This window comes from Ahaetulla prasina, chromosome 2, assembly GCF_028640845.1.
Source record: "Ahaetulla prasina isolate Xishuangbanna chromosome 2, ASM2864084v1, whole genome shotgun sequence".
Classification (NCBI taxonomy): domain Eukaryota; kingdom Metazoa; phylum Chordata; class Lepidosauria; order Squamata; family Colubridae; genus Ahaetulla; species Ahaetulla prasina.
Window position 1 is genome coordinate 90,517,537 of NC_080540.1, and position 21,945 is coordinate 90,539,481.

Below are 21,945 nucleotides of genomic sequence, written 5' to 3' on the forward strand. Positions count from 1 at the left end.
AAAAAGGGCAGGATTTACCAAAGTCTTTCAAAATATTGGCCCAACAGACAGGTTGCAGGGCTGTCATTTGCGTTTTTGCCCCTTACATAAGAAAGCGGGATAAAGGTGTGCGGCATAATACTGTATTAGATTGTGCAATTTAGCCAACTCCGCAAGAGATAAAAGTTGTTTGTTTGGGAAACGACCAATCGCAGGCTTCCACCGTTGCTCCTCCCTAACTAAAGAGCTCACAGAATTAAATCCTGAATGCAAACTTCCTCGGCTTTTGCAAGCCAACAGAAAAAAAGCCCCTGCTACTGAGCCCCCGTCACTGCAAAACTTCAAAGCGCGTCCTTCTCCTGCAGCAAATATCGCCCGAAGGAGGGAAGAGGCGAACAGAGGGAACAGCCAGCGGCCGGAAGGCTTTTGCGGCAACATCGACCAGCCTCCGGAGCAGCGACGGGGCCCGACAAAGGGGTTGACCAATAGAGAGCGAGATCGGTGGTCAGGGACTGTCCCGATTGGCGCAAAGGGCCGCCGCTCAAGCAAGGTGAGTGCTCTTTGGAGTCAAAGTTGGGGACTTTAGCCGAGTCCCTCGGCGAAGGCGCGACGTGGCGGGTTAGTGAAAGACGATGGGCGACGGCGCAGGGCGTAGAAGCTGAGGAGTGGGTGGTAGCCCAGTCGTTGTCTTGGCCCGTAGTGAACAAGGGCCGGGGTCGGGACCCCCCCCCCAGTTTCGAGTCAGCAACGGGCACCCCTTCGCCCAGCCCTTATAGCTCCATGGGACTTTTGGAGGAGCATTTGCTTTTCTTTAGGGATCCTTAGGTCTGAATCGCTCCGCCCCCCTGTTCTTGGCACCAGTCTTGGGGTCGGGTTTTTTTGGAGAAAAACTTTATAGAAAACTTTCTATTATAGAGCTCGCTTTTATGCAGGCGGCTGTTGAGATGAGAATTGGGCCTCTGCGATGCCATGTTTTTCTTTTCTTAACAGGCACACCGGATTGCCTTTTCAGAATGTGTGTTTTCTGTTTGGAGCGAGCAAATCTGGTCTGCAAAACTCCAAGTGGCTACTGGAGGGCAACAAAGAGTGTGTGGGAAGAAAGAAAGACCCAGATTGTTGGGGGCAATAAGTTGACTTTGTATATAATATACAAATGGATGAAGACTATTGCTTAACATAGTGTAAGCCGCCCTGAATCTTCGGAGAAGGGCGGGATATAAATGCAAAAAAAAAAAAAACCTGCCAAACTGGCGGTTTTGAGGTCTAGTAGCCTTTTCTTATTCCCCCTTAACTTGTACTATGGTTAAGATTGAATTCACGGTGGTGGTGAGGGTGCATCAGATTTCAGAAGACTTCCCTGCTATCTATAGAAAAAAAAAAATCAAACGTGTTGCATTTCTTTTTGCGACTTTTCTATATATGAAGAAATGCTTTTACTGATCACTTCACATTTGCTTACAGGTGGAAGCTTCTATACAAGGGGGTGTGGATATGCAGGCCTGCTCAATGGTTATTTATGTGTTTTGGGGAAGTATTTAAACTAATTATGCATTTCTCAGTACGTTCCACTTGTAAAACACTTGTTTCTGTAGAATTGAAACTTGGGCCCTCTTTTATATTTTTGCAGAAATGGCTGGCAAGAGCCAGGAGCAGATCATTCAAGAAGAATTGACCTGTTCCATATGCTATGACCTCTTCAGGAACCCTGTTATGCTGGAATGCATGCACCATTTTTGTAAAGAGTGCATCCAGAAATATTGGAATGGATGCCCCAGAATTGCCACTTGCCCCCAGTGTCGGCAAAAGTTTCCTTCCCGATCCTTTCATCCCAATTTCATTGTATCTAATATAGCGGAGACAGTTCGAAGATCTGCCTCTGAGGAGCACAGAAGAAAAACCCAGGTAAGTAACCATGTGATAAACAGTTTTCCTTGGCCATTTGGCTGGTAGCATGTTTAGCATGTGGCACATTGCAGTAAAGATCCAGTTTGGGCATCTGGCTATAAACCAAGAGATTATAAATTCTAGTCCTGCCTTAGGCACAAAGCCTGTAGGGTGACTTTGCGCCAGTCACTGTGCTGTCTCTCAGCTCTAGAAAGCAGGCAAAAGCAAGTCACATCTGAAAAACCTTGCCAAGAAAACTGCAGGACTAATTCAGGCAGTCACAGGAATCAACAGTGACTCAAAGGCACCCAAAAAAACCTGAATTAAGCCAATATACCTCTTACAGACATGATTGATAAACTTGATTAGTTACATCTATGGTTTATCTGTCAGAATCACAGTGAATGAAACAGGAACTGTGGTTTCTTCCTCTTTTACAAACTTATCATGAATTGTTCTTGGTTTGCATGGCTTCTGGTTTTGGTTGGAAAGAAAACAGTATTGGAAACCTTTGTTCAATTCTGCACACGAGAGCACAGCCAACATTTTGTCTGAAAACCTTTTAGGCATGGTCCTTTAGCTCTGGTCTGCAACCTTGGCAATTTTTAAGACTTGTGGACTTCAACTCCCAGAGTTTCCTTTGCTGGCTGAGGAATTCTGGGAGTGGAAGTCCACAGGTCTTAAAAGTTGCCAAGGTTGCAGACCCCTGCTTTAGCTCATAGATAGGGTGGGTGGAGAAAGCAAGAGAGAGAAAGAAGTCTCTGGTAAAGGAATAAAAAATACGGTGGTAATAATTACTGATTAGGAAACAGTGGTAAAGCAAGTAAAGAGAGGCTCATAGACACAGTGCCAACTCTAGAACTTACATGTTTGTATCCATTGTCAGCACCAAGTGGGAGATTCCATATTTATATATCATATCACCATTTTCATACTGTACTTGTATCCTGGCATTGGATGCAAGGAGGAAGATGGCAAGATTTGTATCACAATGTCACTGTACCTTCCTTCCCACTTCTGGATGCCTTTGGAGAGGTTAGTGATTGGGGAAAAATGCATAAATAGAAGAAAACAACCTCATGCTCACTATTTTCATATCATTCTTTCGCTAAGGAAGATCAAGGGAAATTCAGGTGCTATTTGAGTTCTAACAGCAACTTCATGGGATAGGCAAGGCTGGGAATAAAATCTTGATCAAACTGCAAATCTTTATTGTACTGACTCCCAAATAAATATTGGAAGTATTCCGATAAATAAATGCTTTACTTATTCACTTTCAGATGGAGTTCCAAAAGGTCCTTCAGGCCTACCAGAGGAAATGTGAGAAACTGCTGAAGATGAAGCAAAAGAATGAGGAAAATATGGATTACTTGGTGGTAATATTACTGGTTTAGGGTCAGAAGCAAATGGCTGAGATGCTAGAGGTGACGTGAGAGGTAGAAGATTTGGGGTTTGGCAGAGGTGGGGTATTTTGTCCCTGCCAGAAAGCACTGAAATTGAACAATCAAGACAATCTTAATTGCAGAAAATGCATAAAAGAAAGAGGAAAAACAACCCACAGTCTAGGCCAGTGATGGCGAACCTTTTAGAGATCGAGTGCCCAAACTGCAACCCAAAACCCACTTATTTATCGCAAAGTGCCAACACAGCAATTTAACCTGAATAATGAGGTTTTACTACCTAAAATAAGGATAAACAATGCAGAGTTCGGCTAATTGTTCTAAGAAAAACGTGATAAATGCACTTTTATGCCCCTTCATTTTTTTTCCTGGTTTTGAAATATTACGTTTAGCAACAATAAAAAAGAAAAACTTTGGTAATATCATTTCTCTCTTTCCCCCTCTCTCTTTCTCTCCCCCCCTTCCCCCTCTGTCTTTCTCTCTCTCTCTCTTTTCCTCTCTTTCCTGTCGTCTCTCTTTCTCTTTCCTTCCCTCTCTCTCTCTCTTTCTCTGTCTTATCTCTATCCACCCACCCACCTACCTACCTACCTATCTATGCTCTCCTGCCCAGCTTCACATGTCGTGTGAATCCAACCACTTGGGCTGTGGAGGGGGAGTGGAGGCTGGCAGGCAAAGCCAAGCATTAGAGATCCACACAAAATAAGGCAACTCCAGTCTGGATCCTGTCGGGGAGACACCCACCACCACCACCTTCCCTCTCCACTCGCAGCAGGGGCCCGGGCAACCTGAGCGCAGCTCCCTCCTCGAAGGCAACCAGCAAGCAAACAAACCTGGTGCTCTGGCTGGGAGGCTGCAGTGTGGAGCCCCACCTCTGGCCAGCAAGACCAGAGAAGGCAGGGCGCACACCTTCCCCACCGCCACTCTGGTGCTGCTGCTGCTGCTGGCTGGGAGGGACGCGTGAGCCGAACGTTTGGAGCTACGCTTGGCTGAGTTTGCAAGCAGGGCCACTTAGGGGGGAGATTCTGGCCCATTTGGGAACACAGAAGGCAGAGGAAATCCATGCCTCTTGGCGTTCAACCCTTAAAGACTGCTTTGGGGCAACTTTTGCTGCTTTTAAAACATTACGTTTCGCAACAATAAAAAAGAAAAACTTTTGTAATATCATTTCTCTTCCCCTCCTTCTCGCTCTCTTTCCCTCTCTATCTCTCCCTTTTCCTCCCCCTCTCTCTATTTCTCTTTCTTTCTTTCCCTCTCTCTCTCTCTGCCTCCCTCTATTTCTCCCCCCCCCCCACAGGGTGGAAAGGAACCCCTGAATTGGTGCTGGGGGGTGGGAATGATGTCCGAAGGCCAACGTGCTCAGGAGCAGCACGCCCACACTCAGGGGAGGCAGGGCATCCCAACACCGGCAGCTGTACAGGAAAAGCAACTGCTTTTTTTTAACGAGCCGACGCAGGGTTGCATTGCGTCATAATGTGCTTCAGGAGGAAGCGCACGAATGAAAAAGTTCCGATCAATTCCAACTTCACGGGATCTTTTTTTTTTTTTCGTGAGAAGTTGGAAGTGATTGAGTGAAACGTGATGGAGACACAGCGATTGGAGCTGGGCTGTGGCGATTGCGCACGTCCTCACAAGGAGGGCTCTGTGTGCCACGTCTAGCATGCGTGCCATAGGTTCGCCATCATGGGTCTAGGCATTGTAAGATTTACCTAATCGACAAGACCAAAGCTGGGATTCCTTGTGTTGTGTGACTTTTTCCTCCTAACGCTATTCTTAAACTATGGGCAAAATAAGATAAAGCAGTCAATAAAGAACAGTTGCTTCTGGGTTGTCACAAGGCAAACTAGCAATCTTCCCAGATAATCAATGAATTGCTGAGGCCTCGCAGCAGAATGGAAGATAAATACCTCTAATTGTGGATTTTGCACAGAGTAAGGGGGGAATTATTGGGGAGAGTACGCAGATGGAAAAAGAGCTTAACCCCATTAAGCCAATCTTTTTTCTGCTTTGTGCCGTAAAGCTTAGAAGTCATATTTCACAGAGTGATTTCTGTGAAGAAAACCAGCAAAATCTCTCTTAAATAACAAAAAAAATTAAGGTCAAAGGAGAAAGCTCTTCCATGTCAAAGTTTTGAACTATAGCATACGAAATAACACAGGTGTTTGATTATGATGGCATCTTAAAATAAAAAAATAATATTGTACTGCTGAAATGCATTTGTCAGAGAAACACTTTGACAAACTAACACTGAGATAATGATGTTATAAATAATAATGGCATAAAAGCAGAGCAAACTTTCTCAAATCTCTCTAAAGTAATTATGTGTGTGCGTGTGCATGCATGCACAGATGAATGGGGGCAGGGGGAGAAACTAGTAGAGCCATGGTGGCGCAGTGATTAAAGTGCAGTATTGCAGGCTGACTGTGCTCAGCACTGCCAGGAGTTCGATCCTGACTGGCTCAAGATTAACTCAGACTTCCATCCTTCCAAGGTCATTAAAAGGAGGACTCAGGTTGTTGGGGAAAATATGCTGACTCTGTAAACTGCCTAGACAGCGCATGCGCGAAGCGAAGCAGTGGTAACACCGGTTGAAGCCCACCACTGGTGGTCACGATGTCATTGTCTACACTCTGCTAGTATGCCCTTTACAGGAGAAGACGTATTTGTCCGTCTTGTGATTATTTCTCTTTGAAACCGCTAAAATGTAGAACACTTGGAATTTGTGGTTAAGGAAAGATTCTTTCTGATATGTGGTTTGCTGATCACATTAGTCTTATCATTTTAGCAGCATTGCCATTCATTGTGTTTTAAGTCCAGTTAAAAATGCTGGTTCTTGCCAACAGAAAGTCCTAAACTTGAGGTTGGTGGAGAAGAACTGCCTTAGTTTGCATGAACCTTTGGTTTGTGTGAACTTTCTCAAATAGAAAGAAAACCCTCTACCCTCAAGAAAACTAGGTTGGCATGGGGGAGAGTATTCGTGTTTAATTTGGCAGAATGTTAAATATTGGTTGGCTTGCTTTGTGTTTATTATGATATCTCTATCCTGTGGTTTCTTCTATACCAAGATATGTAGGGTATCCATTTTATCTGTAACATAACCCTGTGAGTGGATGACTGGCTAGGAATTGTGAATTCTGTGACTGAATGAGATTTGAACTTGGATCTTCCCAGTTCAAAGTCTTAATGACTGTACCACATTGGCTGCCTTGATAATACAGCAATCACTCATAATTTTAAAAAAAAAGCCCTTTCTGGATTGAAATTTGACCGTCTTATTAAGTTTTTTTTTTCGTGAGAAGTTGGAAGTGATTGAGTGAAACGTGATGGAGACACGGCGATTGGAGCTGGGCTGTGGCGACTGCGCACATCCTCACAAAGAGGGCTTGTGTGCCACGTCTAGCATGCATGCCATAGGTTCGCCATCATGGGTCTAGGCATTGTAAGATTTACCTAATCGACAGGACCAAAGCCGGGATTCCTTGTGTTGTGTGACTTTTTCCTCCTAACGCTATTCTTAAACTATGGGCAAAATAAGATAAAGCAGTCAATAAAGAACAGTTGCTTCTGGGTTGTCACAAGGCAAACTAGCAATCTTCCCAGATAATCAATGAATTGCTGAGGCCTCGCAGCAGAATGGAAGATAAATACCTCTAATTGTGGATTTTGCACAGAGTAAGGGGGGAATTATTGGGGAGAGTACGCAGATGGAAAAAGAGCTTAACCCCATTAAGCCAATCTTTTTTCTGCTTTGTGCCGTAAGGCTTAGAAGTCATATTTCACAGAGTGATTTCTGTGAAGAAAACCAGCAAAATCTCTCTTAAATAACAAAAAAAATTAAGGTCAAAGGAGAAAGCTCTTCCATGTCAAAGTTTTGAACTATAGCATACAAAATAACACAGGTGTTTGATTATGATGGCATCTTAAAATAAAAAAATAATATTGTACTGCTGAAATGCATTTGTCAGAGAAACACTTTGACAAACTAACGCTGAGATAATGATGTTATAAATAATAATGGCATAAAAGCAGAGCAAACTTTCTCAAATCTCTCTAAAGTAATTATGTGTGTGCGTGTGCATGCATGCACAGATGAATGGGGGCAGGGGGAGAAACTGGTAGAGCCATGGTGGCGCAGTGATTAAAGTGCAGTATTGCAGGCTGACTGTGCTCAGCACTGCCAGGAATTCGATCCTGACTGGCTCAAGATTAACTCAGACTTCCATCCTTCCAAGGTCATTAAAAGGAGGACTCAGGTTGTTGGGGAAAATATGCTGACTCTGTAAACTGCCTAGACAGCGCATGTGCGAAGCGAAGCAGTGGTAACACCGGTTGAAGCCCACCACTGGTGGTCACGATGTCATTGTCTACACTCTGCTAGTATGCCCTTTACAGGAGAAGACGTATTTGTCCGTCTTGTGATTATTTCTCTTTGAAACCGCTAAAATGTAGAACACTTGGAATTTGTGGTTAAGGAGAGAGTCTTTCTGATATGTGGTTTGCTGATCACATCAGTCTTATCATTTTAGCAGCATTGCCATTCATTGTGTTTTAAGTCCAGTTAAAAATGCTGGTTCTTGCCAACAGAAAGTCCTAAACTTGAGGTTGGTGGAGAAGAACTGCCTTGGTTTGCATGAACCTTTGGTTTGTGTGAACTTTCTCAAATCTCTCTAAAGTAATTATGTGTGTGCGTGTGCATGCATGCACAGATGAATGGGGGCAGGGGGAGAAACTGGTAGAGCCATGGTGGCGCAGTGATTAAAGTGCAGTATTGCAGGCTGACTGTGCTCAGCACTGCCAGGAATTCGATCCTGACTGGCTCAAGATTAACTCAGACTTCCATCCTTCCAAGGTCATTAAAAGGAGGACTCAGGTTGTTGGGGAAAATATGCTGACTCTGTAAACTGCCTAGACAGCGCATGCGCGAAGCAGTGGTAACACCGGTTGAAGCCCACCACTGGTGGTCACGATGTCATTGTCTACACTCTGCTAGTATGCCCTTTACAGGAGAAGACGTATTTGTCCGTCTTGTGATTATTTCTCTTTGAAACCGCTAAAATGTAGAACACTTGGAATTTGTGGTTAAGGAGAGAGTCTTTCTGATATGTGGTTTGCTGATCACATCAGTCTTATCATTTTAGCAGCATTGCCATTCATTGTGTTTTAAGTCCAGTTAAAAATGCTGGTTCTTGCCAACAGAAAGTCCTAAACTTGAGGTTGGTGGAGAAGAACTGCCTTGGTTTGCATGAACCTTTGGTTTGTGTGAACTTTCTCAAATAGAAAGAAAACCCTCTACCCTCAAGAAAGCTAGGTTGGCATGGGGGAGAGTATTCGTGTTTAATTTGGCAGAATGTTAAATATTGGTTGGCTTGCTTTGTGTTTATTATGATATCTCTATCCTGTGGTTTCTTCTATACCAAGATATGTAGGGTATTCATTTTATCTGTAACATAACTGTGAGTGGATGACTGGCTAGGAATTGTGAATTCTGTGACTGAATGAGACTTGAACTTGGATTTTCCCAGTTCAAAGTCTTAATGACTGTGCCACATTGGCTGCCTTGATAATACAGCAATCACTCATAATTTAAAAAAGAATGCCCTTTCTGGATTGAAATTTGACCGTCTTATTAAGTTTTTTTTTTTACAATCAAGAAATACAAACTTTTTTATTTTATTTATTTCATCAAGCATGTATTTTATGACAAATACAAGGGTAAACATAATTATAAATACATGTAAAGAATACGAATAAAAGAAAACATTAGGACAGGGACGGTAGGCACGCTGGTGCGCTTATGCATGCCCCTTATGCATACATCTGGCTGTGGGGGATATATTTGCTAAACCATCAAGAGTTTTCCTCTTGACGTCTTGTCAGAAATAATATTAAATATTGTGCAGCTTCTTCTGAACAGCCACAGTAATAATTAAATGGGCTTTTTAAAAAATTAAAGCCTATGATTTACCCTTAAAAGTGTCATCAGGGTGAAGTAACATGATAAGTAATAATAGTCATCAGAGAAAACAGTACATCTAATCCACCTTCAACAAAATTTATCCAAGGCAAAGGTTGGAAGCAAGCAGATCTCGGAAGCATTAGATTTAAGTTCATGAAAGCTGCTTCTGTAATCATTCTGTTAGCTCTTCATTCATTATATATATAATATATGATGACAAGTTCTGAAAGGCTTTGGTAGTCTAATAAGTGTTGCTAGTTTGAAATGACAGTAAGTAGCAAATACTGTTCACTTCAAAAGGAGTCATTTGAATTCAAAATTCTAATCGTTTTGAGCCTATTGAGACTCACTACAGAAAGCCTCACATTCAATGTACACTAAGGAGTGTTAGAAAGAAAAAGAAAGAAAGAAAGAAAGAAAGAAAGAAAGAAAGAAAGAAAGAAAGAAAGAAAGAAAGAAAGAAAGAAAGAAAGAAAGAAAGAAATCAAATAATACAAGACAGATGAACTTTGGGGCTTACTTTGATGCCCCTGAATATAAGCAGTGTATAATTTTGTTTTTATAATTTTGTGTACAGTGAAATTGAATGGCAGGGAAGAGAGGTGGTCAATGATAATGTAATGAGCAAGACTTCTTCCTTCACTGTATTGGACTGCCATGTTTGTAGGAAACTGGAGAGGGGCAAACAAAATGCTCACACGCTTACAAACGATGGTAGAGGGTTTATGTGTATGCACTTTTAATACATCTGAATTTTTAAAAAATTAAAAACCCAAATGAAAGTGAAAGGCAAATCTTTTGCGAGCATTTAGCAGAAGAGGCCCACATCAATCAGGTGTCCTCCATGTGTTTTGAAAACCCATACATTCAGCTTCTGTCTCTTGTTTGCTGTTAACATAGTATTATTGATTAATTGCTGCATAAGTGGTAATTATGCATTTACGCCACATCCTGTTGTGATAGGACTGTTTTTAATGTAAGAATACAGCAATATTTTTCAATAAAAGTTAAAGGGAGAAAATGAACAAGGGGAGTCAAGTCATTATAACTATTCCATGTGGGAAAGGAACTGTTCACATAAAGACCAATCAAGGAACAAAGTAATCTTGCAGTTACACTGAACAGGAAGCAATTAGAGAAATAAGTCACAAAAAAGAAGCTTCAAATTAAAGTTGCAGTAGCTCTGAAAAGACTCAATAGTGTTCTGCCAGATCATGCTAAAAGAATAGTACCATAATTGCCTTTAAATGAGAAAAATCTTCAAGTCTGTTTGAAAGAAGATCGAGGAACAGCTTGGGAAAATTGTGGTGCAATGAATTAACTGCAACATCTGGATTCTCTGTAAAAGTGAGACAGGACAATTCCAGATTAAATAGTACCATAGCATAGATACAGCTGCCACCCTGTGGCTGTGCAGATCACTAGGAAGATGGATGAATGCTTTAAAAATAAAAGCGTGCTTTGCTCTCCTCTTAACAAAGTGATGGTGCATTGCCCACAAAACTTTTGTGGAGATAATATCTTTTGAAACATAGACAGCGGTTGAATATATCGAACATACACCTTGTTTCTATTCTTGTAATCTTTTCCTCTGTCCAGAAAACATCTGGGAAACTGAACTGTGAGATCCATGCAGCATTTCAACATCTTCATCAGATCCTACGAGAGGAGGAAGGAAGGATGCTGGTGGAACTGGCTAGAGAAAAAGAACAGTGTATGCTCAGACTGAAAAATGTTTCTGTACAATTAATAGAAGAGATTTCTGAGTTGAAGAAGAGCATGGAGCAGATACAGCGCAAACTTGACAGCTCTGAGATCTCATCAGGGCTGCAGGTAAAACTTCCTACACTTAACTTGAGATGCGGGTTGAATTTAGAGGACTTGAAGTACAGATCAAATTTACCCTCCCTCAGTCTTGTTCATGCTACACACTGAGGTGCAGGGAAAGTAGTGGACCAGGAGGGTGGGGAGCAATTCAGAGAAATGGGTTATCTCCTGCTTGGGTGAGAGAAATGTGGGCTCCAAGAAATTCCCATGTATTACAGTAGTGGCCAAAATTGGGGAAACCTTTTGGGAAAAGCATATTTTCTAAAACTAGCTAATAACACCCCCCCTTTTTGGGGGGGGGGAGTAGTACCATAAAATTATATATCGATGGAAAGATAATTTAATCAAGAATGTAATGCAATAACTTTTATGAAGGATTTGCTATTAGAATAGCAGTTACAGTATAAAGAAGAAAAGTGAAACACGTAGAAAAAACTAGATATACAAAAATTATTACCATGTCAGTTAATAGTTGGGTAACCTTTAGCATGAATTAGGGCCTTACAATATCATCCCATGGAGCGAACCAAGTCTTTTAGTTTTGCAGCTGTTATAATGTGAAACCAAGATTGAATGATTGCTTCTATTAACTGGGTTTTATTGGTGGGTCTCTTCTGACTAATAAGTTTTAGTCGGCTCCATAGATTTTCAATTGGATTAAAGTCTGGGCTATTCCCAGGCCATTCCAGCAGTGGAATATGATTATCTTGAAACTCCCCCCAAAAAAGTAGTGTTATTAGCCATCAAACCTCAAAAATACACTTTTCCCAAAAGGTTTCCACAAAATTATTTCTGTAATTTACAACCTGAAAATGTTTGCCTTTATTGATTGCGTGTTTTACTGTCTTGTCCATAATGGACTTGACATTTTGCAGCATGCTGTGAGAGAAAGGTGAATTTCTGTTAGGCTTTCTCTCTCTCCTTCCCTTCTCCCTGCCCCATTTCTTGCAGTTTTGACAAACATGGCAAGGTAAACTTCAGCTGACATTCTCTTCTTCTTCCTCCTGCTCCCCAGTAGGGAAAACCGTTTTCTCTTTTCATTTCCATTTCTATAACACAAATGATAAGCTATGGTTTTAATGTGATCTTTTTACATTGCAGTAAGTTGCTATGGCTACGGTAGCAGGATTGTTAAAACGAATGGCTGACTCTCCCTCTGATACAAATTGCATGGGAAATTGTCTGCCTTGAGAAATTACTGCAAACTCCTCAATACAAAGCCCTTGAGTCTCATAATGCCCAAAGAGCCCATATTGGCTCTGGATTCTATCCAGCAAAGCTGGTCAAGGAAGCACCACAATTCCAGCTTAAAAAATGTTGTCTTTCTAGCACTTCCTTGAATAATAACTAAAAAAAGTTCAGTGGAAAACGGGAAGGAAAGGAGTCAGTTAATGGTTACTGAAAAACTATATTTATCCTATTTTTCCCCTAGTGGATAAGTTGGATCTAAGGAAGTTCCCAGACAGCCTTCAATTCAGGCTCTCAGAAACAAAGCCTGTTTAGCTTTAGCCAATGGTTTATTCCTGTAAATGCAAGGGATACTCATTAAATGTGCTTTAATGATAGGCCCTTTTACAAAATGCATTAGAACAGGGGTCTCCAACCTTGGTCCCTTTAAGACTTGTGGACTTCAGCTTGTGGACTTAGCAAAGCTGGCTGAGGAACTCTGGGAGTTGAAGTCCACAAGTCTTAAAGGGACCAAGGTTGGAGACCCCTGCATTAGAAAACAGCGGGGTTTTTTCTTCATCAAACTTCTTGTTTTACTAAACGTACATATTTATAAAATTAAGTGTAAAATTAACCTGCTTTGCTGGCAGTTCATCCTCAAGCCAAAAGATGAACTATAATTTTTAAATAAATAAAATAAACATTCTTTACTTACCTAGTACAGGTGGTCCTCGACTTATGACCACCATTGAGCCCCAAATTTCTGTTGCTAAGTGAGACATTCATTAAATGAGTTTTGTACCCGTTTTATGGCCTTTCTTGATTTTGCTTATCAGAAGGTCGCAAAAGGGGGTCAAATGACCCCAGGATACTGCAACTGCCATAAATACGAGTCGGTTGCCAAGCATCTGATTTTTTATCACATGACCATGGGGATGCTGCTATGGTCATAATTGTGAAAAATGGTCATAAGTCACTTTTTTCAATGCCGTTGTAACTTTGAACGGTCACTAAACGAACTGTTGTAAATCGAGGACTACCTGTATGCTATTCCCTTTCAGGAGAAGCAACACGCAAAAGGCAGAAAAGGAGTCAAAACTAATAAGGTGTATAAATGCAAAAAAGAAACAATAACAGGAAATACAGCTAGTCCTCAAGTTATGATCAGTCGCTTAGCGGTGTTCAAAATTTTGACATTTCACCTCAGAGGTACTTACAGCCCATTTCCAGCAGCCGCAACCCTCATAACTGCCTCATAGTGAACAGTTGCCTTACTAAATACACCTAGCAGCCACCACAGAAAAAGTCATAAAATTGGGTCAGTCACATGGGCGACCCGCTTTATGACAGCAAGAGTTATGATCTTAATTGACCCTGCTCATTATGGTCTTACATCAAGGACTACTTGTATGGCTAAATGTCACTTTATACCAGCTCTGTTCACTATATTGATATTGATTGTTTCCTGATTGCTTATTTGTACCCTATGGCTATCATTAAGGGTTGTACCTTATGATTCTTGACGAATGTATCTTTTCTTTTATGTACACTGAGAGCATATGCACCAAGACAATTTCCTTGTGTGTCCAATCACACTTGGCCAATAAAAAATTCTATTCTATTCTATTCTATTCTATTCTATTCTATTCTATTCTATTCTATTCTATTCTATTCTATTCTATAGTTTTCCTTACCTTCCTGCCTTTGCAAATCACCCTTGTTGCCATAAATCAATTCACATATTGCTTTTTGTTCTTTAAACCTATATCCTGTCTCGGAGGGTCTCATCAACCGGATCCGTGATTTTCTCAGCCTTGCTCTTCACTGTTCCTTCATATGTTCATTTTATGATTCAGCCGTCATTCATTTTGCCTAGATGGCCAAACCATCTCAACTTGTTTCTTTTGGCCTGGTAAAACTCAATTTTTTAATCCAGTCCACATGGATTTGACACCTAATAATCTTGATTCTGCCTCTTCTTGTTTCACCATGAACATGTAATTAGCCGGCAACTTTGGATGTTTATGTTTCTCCTGACAAATCAACGCTTACTTATATATAACAAAGTAGGGAGAAGCTTGCTCTTATGCAAAGCCTTTTCTGCTTGGTTTGATTAACATGCATTCTTCGCAAATAGATCACATATTATCCCTTACTTTTCTGCCCCCATTTGCACATCCTAAAATTCATCCCTGTATATTAACTGTTCTATCAACTAACAAATTCAGCTACTTGCTCTAGGGCAGGAGTATCCAACCTTGTCAACTTTAAGACTTTTGGACTCCCACTCCCAGAATTCCTCAACCAGCTTTGCTTTTTTTTTCTATGTTTGCGCAAAATTTGCAGCCATTCTTTTTCTCTCTCTCTTTGTTCAATAGAAGTGCTTTAGTCTTTGACGCATTAATTTACAGCTCCATACTCCTTATTTCACCGTAATATAATCTTAATATTCACTACAAATCTCTTGATTTCTTAGTCAGCAACATAGCATTGTCTGCATACAAAGGAGCACATCTGTTCATGTCTGTACCCAAAACACCTCTAATGTTACCATAAGCATTCCTTATCTTGTGATAAGGAAATTGTGATTACATTAAAGGACTCACATTCTTGTCATATAGCCTGTATAAGTTTGAATCATTCTCTTAGTGCTCTGTTTCCTTCCCTGTATGATATACTTCCATCAAATAATACTTTTAGCACAATGTCAGCCAACTTTCAGTACTTTATTCTTACAAAACATTCCATCAGGGCAGCTGGATGTCTGAAGAAGCTACATGGATAAACAGTGAAACATTTCAAATAAAAAAGTCCACTTGCCATGATACAACTTCCCGACAACTCTACCTGGATAACTGAGAATCTTCATCAGCATTCCATAATTCCCCTTATCACATTTTCCATAAATCATCAAAAGTACAATAAACTGTTATTTCTCATTTTTGTATTTCAGATTGGTTTTTCCAGTGTAATTTAAAGTTATAATGTACAGATAGGGATGAAGCGCTTCTGCTTTGCTGGTGACATACTGCAGGTTTCCTTCACAAGCAAGAGCCCAGAAAGACACCAAAAATGATGTGTCTTGAAAAATGAGAGACTGAAAGCTTAACTGGCTCATCTCCTCATTCACGTCGTGAAATGTTTATTTACCATCTCCAGAATATATTCCTTTAGCGTTTAGCTTCCCTTTGGAATTGTGTTTAATGTTTGCTTAATTGTCCTCCTCTCCAACTTCAGGATAGAATACTGTATTGCAGGATCTACTGGTGCTAGTCCACACAAATTGAGTGAGATATTTCTTAATTTGCTCTGCTTCTTTTTGCAGGTGGAAACTCTGCCTGTCAGGTATGTGTCCGGAAAAGAAACAAACAAAAAAATTCTCCTTTGCAGTTTCTTTTTCTCTTACCTGCTGGGGGAAAAGGGGATAATTTCAGCAGGGTGGAGACTGGGATATCATCACCTTAGTATTCAATGGACTGAAAGTTTGGAGGAAGCCAATGAACAGGCCAAGAATATATGGGTAGATTTGAATCCTCTGAATGCTGGACACAGTTGCACAGATGTGCTAGAAGGAGCTTTTGGGAAATGGTTGGGTTACTTGAGTGAGCTCCACTTGTAGTTCCTCAGAACTGATGGACCGAAGACTAGCCTGCCAAATTTGCAGGACATCAAATCCAAAATGAGCTCAGTTAATCTGATTTTGCTTTGGCTTCGCCAATCCTGGAGAGTTTCCCAGCTTCACCCAGGTGGGCAGGAAACAGACACACAAAGCTCTCACTTATCAAGGCCCTGTTGGGTCCCAATGTGCATCTTGTGGTTCTGCTTTATTGTGATGCTGCCAGATTGCTCTAATGATTATATTAGAGATGTGGAATCCGTTTTATTCGTTGTTAACTGGGACAGGGAAAGATTGCTTGTGCAATTCTCTTTCTCCTTCACTGTACCAGGGGGACATTTTTACATGTAAGGAAAGGGCTGGAGGTTTCTGTGGGAACAAGAGTTTAAAATTAACTTGTTAATAGCATTTGGTTTATATTTTTATTAGGTCCACTTGTACACAGTTACTGCGTACGTTTCTGTTCATCTGCAAACTAGTTTCTTGCATGATGCTTGGAATTTTGTCCTGGCCCTCCAGGCTATGGATTGATAAACCCCTTAGACTGAGAAAAGGAAGCACAATGCCCAGGTCAGAAACTTCCCCTCTGATTTAAGCTGAACGGACATTGCAGGAATTTGGCAGTTTCCAAGGATGCTTCATTCTTCAAACGTCGGCAGTCACGGGGGTCAATGAGTTGCATCGTTCCCTAGTAGTACAAGTAGTCCTCAACTTACAACCACAATTGAGCTCCGAATTTTCTGTTGTTAAGTGAGACAGTTTTAAAGTGAATTTTGTCCCATTTTATGATCTTTCTTGACACAGTTGTAAAGCGACTCACTGCAGTTGTTAAGTTAGTAATTACGGTTGTTAAGTGAAACTGGCTTCTCCATTGACTTTGCTTGTCAGAAGGTCGTGAAAGGTAATCCCTGGGAAACTGCATCCGTCATATATATAAGTCAGTTGCCAAGTATCTGAATTTTGACCATATGATCGTGGGGGTGCCTGCAGTGATCGTAAGTTGAAAAATGATCATAAGTCACTTTTTTCAGTGCTGTTGTAACTTCGAACAGTCACTAAACAAACTGTTCTAAGTCGAGGACTACCTGTACTGGAATCAGAAGCAAGAGCCCGGGCCTCTTTCCTTAGTTACTTGCTTTCAGAAAGGGTTGCATGGTTTCCTGTTCTTGGAGAAGAAGTGGTAGGGTTGGTGGATTTAATTAAAAACACCTCTACATCCTGCTTCCCCCCCCCCCCAGTAATTTGAGCTTACTTCCATCTGTTATGTGAAGTCAGCAAACAGATATGGCTGAGCCACTTTATAACAGTTTTTACTGCCACCTCTTTATAAAATCGGGAACACAGTAATTTGCTCCATAAAAGTGTTGAGCACTTTGTGCTCAATGAAAGTACTGCGTAGCGTCCAGGTGAATTGACTGGAAAGCTTTGAGGCTGGAGACAATTTACTTGATAATGGTGGAATGTTGTGATGTCTATAGGCTGTCTTGTTTAGCTAAGTTTCTTTCCATTCCAGACCAGCAGTGCAACTAGAAACGTTGACTTTGGCTCTAAAACAGTACAAGGAGCTGTGTGACGGGCCCTTGCAGTACATAATTTGGAGAAAGATGCTGAAATCCATCAGCCCAGGTGTGTTTCCCTGTTTGAAGAAGCTTTGGGATAATGAGATACAGCAGAGGTCTCAGACAGCAAAGGCCTCACCTAACTCTATGCATTGTTCCCGTAGCTCCTGCCGTTCTGACCCTGGATCCAAACTCAGCCCACCCCAACCTCCTCCTCTCCAAAGATCTGACTTCAGTGACAGAGAGGGAGTCACCACAGGCAGTACCCGTAAGCCCCAGACGTTTCCTGCAAAGCGTGAACGTGTTGGCCATGGAGTCCTTTGAAAGCGGGCAGCATTACTGGGAAGTCTGGGTGGGCAACAAGACCAAGTGGGAATTAGGAGTGGCTTCAGACAACGTGGATCGGGCAGCAAGAGTGCGGCTGTGCCCAGAAAATGGCTATTGGACAATAAGACTGTGGAACGACTCCGAGTATTGGGCTGCGGCGACTCCCTGGATACGTTTGAAGCCCCAATGCTTGCTGAGGAAAGTGGGGGTGTTGTTGGACTGCAAGGCCAAAAAGCTGACTTTTTATAATGCTGAGGAGATGTCACTCCTCTTTACTTTCCACCAGATGTGGGCTAGCAAATTTTATCCTTTTTTCAGTACCGGCTTCAGTCATGGCAAGAAGAATGCAGAGCCCATGAGGATCTGCCACCCTCTCAGGCTCTGAAATCTTCACGTTTCACACGTTCCTTTCTGCCTTAGTGCTATTACAATACTGCTCCTCTATCCTCATAACTGCCACTGGTAAACGTTTGTTGAGATTTCAAACCATTTATATTTGTGATATAGATCCAGCCAACCGTAATGAAAAACGAAGGGTTGTTGACCATTTTTATTTAAAGTGGCCCCTTATTGTCTTTTCTAAGGTGGGTTTTCTTTATTTTTAATCTAACAAGATCATTGCTATTCATTTAAGATTCAATCTGGCAAACACTCAAGCAAAAAATATTGACTATAATTCTAATATATCAGAAGAAAATGATAGGTATACGTTTCTATTCCCTATTACCACTTTTTCTAAGTGTAAACATGTTTTGTACACACACACACATATATATATAAGTTTGTACTTTAACTGCCTGAAGAAAAAAAATCCTTATCAGTGAGATTCGGTCATCCAAAAGTGCTTTTAGTTTTCATTTGTATTCTGAGTTAAAAACAAAAAAAATAGATCTCAAAAGGAAGCTTAAATTTAAAAAGAGAGCATGAAGAAGAAATGGTTTCTAAACAAGTTACACAACAGACATAACACCAGCAGGCATGAGAGTATCACATCTTGTGTTAGATTCTGAGGAGATTTTCAGTCAGTCTAAGAGATTGAAAGAAGCCTTTTCTGTGATACAGGACTAAGATGCTGAAGAATTAGATCATGATGTATCTTTAAAGGAACCAGCCAGATTCACTGAAGGACAGCTTATAGTGCAGAGGAAGATTTTCCCAATTTTGTTGCAGAGTTTTCAAATAAAAAAATGAGACGTGTATATGCTATCATTTGGTGCAGTAGCTTTTTATCGAGATTGACATTAAAGAATATTCATGAGTAGAATTCCTTTTTATTTCTTCCTGCTTGTGTGTAATTTGTGGAGTTGCCAGCAGAGGGTGATATCTGCTAATAGAACATTTTAGCAGGAATGGAACTATTTCTATCCCACCATTACTATTTTTTATAAATAACTCAAGGTAGCAAACATACATAATCTTCCTCCTGTTTGATTCATACCTGTCAGTCTTAGCTTGGTATCCATAGCTGCTTGTAAAATGGACTTACGGGAACAATTTTTAAAGAAAATAATGTCTCCCTTCCAGGACCCCTTTGATGGCTCAGAGATCCAAAATTGGTTTTAAAAAAGTGAATTCTTTTTGATTTAGAGGGTCTAATGTTTTTCCAGTCCTGGGAGAATATGTTTTCCAGACATGCCCCTAATCCTTGCACTAGGTGAGATAATATTTCAAAAAAAGGTTTAACCATCTTGAAGGGGGAAACCTGCTGTTTTTCTCTCCTGTGTTGCCAAAATGAACTTGGCCAGGATTTTGAGAAGATGAATTCTCTTACCTACTAATATCCTTGTGGTCTAGTAGGATTTGTTGAGGGGAGACTTTCTGCCTCTGTTGTGCCACATAGAGAAAGGAACACCTGCCCAGAAGCTAACTGTTGGGTGTTTTCAGTGACATTGATTACATAAACAGCAAGTTGATTTAATAGTTTCACTTAATCAAACCTTCAAACTCAAACAGCTAATAACAGTTACACCCTATAAAACGACATTCAGTTGGCCTTCTAGGGAGGAAGTTATATTACCTCTGCTTCACATATTTGGGGCCCTGCTTTTGGAAGACCAAAAATCTTGCAAATAAGTGATTTCCTTTACCCCAAGCTGCCTCCTTTGGACAGTTAATCCCTATAACCAACAGTAAATCAGAAAGGTAAGAACAACGAAATCCATTTGCAAATCTGGATGAAAACTTGATAGAAGTGTTGAATTTGAGCATTAAACCATATTTCTGAAACTTGAATAAGGCTAGAACAGATTTGGAAGGGACCTTGCAGGTCTTTTAGTCCACCCCCTGCTCAAGTAGGAGACCCTATACCAGTGACAGCTAACCCTTTTGCCGTTGTGTGTGTGCCAAAAGCAGGGGGAGCGGAAGGGGTTGCGCATATGTGTGCTCACACCCATAATTCAATGCACCCTGCCCCCGTGCATGTGCACGTGACCCCCCTGCACTCCCCCCGCTTTTGGCAAGTGATGGCATGGTGGGCCCAGTAGGCCTGTTTTTCGCTGTCCCCAGGCTCCAGAGGCTTTCATGGAGCCTGGGGAGGGTGAAAATGACCTTCCCCTCCCCCCCCCCAGGCCCTCCAGAAGCCGGAAATGGCCAATTTTCTGACTTCTGGTGGGCCTGGAAGGCCCAAAAATCAGCTGGCCAATGCGCGCTAAAACTGAGCTATGGCAATGCTTGCGTAACCACAGATACGGCTCCGCATGCCACCTGTGGCATGTGTGCTATAGGTTCGCCATCCCAGCCTTATACCATTTTGGACAAATGGCTGTCCAATCTCTTTAAAAGCATCTAGTGATGGAGCACCCACAACTTCTGAAGCTATTCCACTGGTTTATTGTTCCCACTGTCAAGAAATTTCTCCTTAGTTTTAGGCTGGTTCTCTCCTTGATTAGTTTCCATCTATTGCTTCTTGTTCTACCTTCAGGTACTTTGGAAAATAGGATAACTCTTTCTTTATGGCAGCCCTTCAAATATGGGAACACTGCTTTCATTTCACCCCAGTCCTTCTTTTTAATAGATTAAACATACCCAATTCCTGCAACCGTTCTTCATATGTTTTAGCCTCCAGTCCCCTAATCATCTTTGTTGCTCTTCTCTGTACTCTTTCCAGAGTCTCAACATCTTTTTTGATACTGGGTGACTAAAACTGGATGCAGTATTCCAAGTGTGGTCTTACCAAGGCCTTATAAAGTGGTAGTAACACTTCACGTGATCTTGATGCTATCCCTGTTTTAATGCAACCTAGGAGTACATTGGCTTTTTTTGTTACTGCAGCATACTGCTGGTTCATATTTAAGTGATTGTCGATTAGATCCCTCTCGCAGTTCTGCTATTGAGCCAAGTTTCATTAATCTGTACGTGTACATTTGGTTTTTCAGGCTTAAGTATAAATTTTTTTCTCTACATTGAATTTCATTTTGTTAGATAGAGCCCAGTGTCCAAATCTGTTGAGATCCATCTGGATCTTGAGTCTATCTTCTGGGGCATTGCCTGTTCCTGTCAGCTTAGTATTATGTGATGAGTTCCTCTTCTATTCCTTCATCTAAATCATTTATGAAGATATTCAATAATACTGGCCTCAGACAGAACCTTGGGGTACCCCGCTGCTTACTTCCCTCCATGTAGATGTAGTTCCATTAAGGACTACAGGTTGAGTGTGGTTTGTCAGCCAGTTATGAATCCATCTAGTGGTGATGATTCCACATTTTTCTAGCTTACCAAGAAGTAGGTTGTGGTCTACTTTGTCAAATGCCTTACTGAAATCGAAGTATACTATGTACACAGTATTTTGCTGGTCCACTAATTTAGTCACTTTGTCAAAGAATGAAATAAGATTTGTTTGGCATGATCTGTTTTTGACAAACCAATTTTGGCTTCTGGTTATAACTTTGCTTGCTTCTAGGTATTCGCAGAACTATTACTTGATCTTTTCCAGGAACTTCCAGGTATTAATGTCGGGTTGATTGATCTGTAGTTTCCAGGATATATGGTTTTTTTTCCCCCTCTTTTTTGAAGATGGGAACCATATCAGCTGTTTTCCAGGCCTCTTATAGTTTCTTGGTGCTCCAGGATCTTTGACAGTTCAGTGGTTCTGAGATCACATCTGCTAGATCCTTCAGAAGTCTGGGTTGTAATCCATCGAGTTGCAGTGATTTGAACTCCTCTAGAGTGGATAGGGGTTCTCTCACCATTTCCTTACTATTTTAATTTAAATTCCTAGTCTGTCTTTTATAGTTC

The 21,945-nt window shown here is 41.2% G+C and overlaps 1 protein-coding gene across 3 annotated transcripts; it reads left to right on the forward strand.

Annotated features, from left to right (window-relative positions):
• Positions 1–225: 225 nt before the first annotated feature.
• LOC131190856 (zinc-binding protein A33-like) lies at positions 226–18,976 on the forward strand. 3 transcript variants are annotated; one of them, XM_058168313.1, is made up of 7 exons: positions 226–529; positions 1,607–1,881; positions 3,144–3,239; positions 10,816–11,049; positions 15,536–15,555; positions 17,340–17,452; positions 17,550–18,976. In XM_058168313.1, the coding sequence occupies exons 2-7, from the start codon at positions 1,609–1,611 to the stop codon at positions 18,095–18,097; spliced, it is 1,284 nt and encodes a 427-aa protein (XP_058024296.1). In that variant the 5' UTR covers positions 226–529; positions 1,607–1,608; the 3' UTR covers positions 18,098–18,976. The 3 variants fall into 3 exon arrangements, with proteins under 3 accessions (XP_058024296.1, XP_058024297.1, XP_058024298.1); XM_058168314.1 differs by lacking the exon at positions 226–529 and adding an exon at positions 541–597; XM_058168315.1 differs by lacking the exon at positions 226–529 and adding an exon at positions 962–1,240.
• The last annotated feature ends 2,969 nt before the right edge of the window (positions 18,977–21,945 follow it).

Excerpts from the sequence above, each read along its gene's own strand:
- LOC131190856 (XM_058168313.1), top strand. The coding sequence starts at position 1,609 with ATGGCTGGCAAGAGCCAGGAGCAGATCATTCAAGAAGAATTGACCTGT. Across the intron at positions 15,556-17,339 it reads GTGGAAACTCTGCCTGTCAG|ACCAGCAGTGCAACTAGAAA; the intron begins GTATGTGTCCGG and ends TTTCCATTCCAG. Across the intron at positions 17,453-17,549 it reads GCTGAAATCCATCAGCCCAG|CTCCTGCCGTTCTGACCCTG; the intron begins GTGTGTTTCCCT and ends TTGTTCCCGTAG.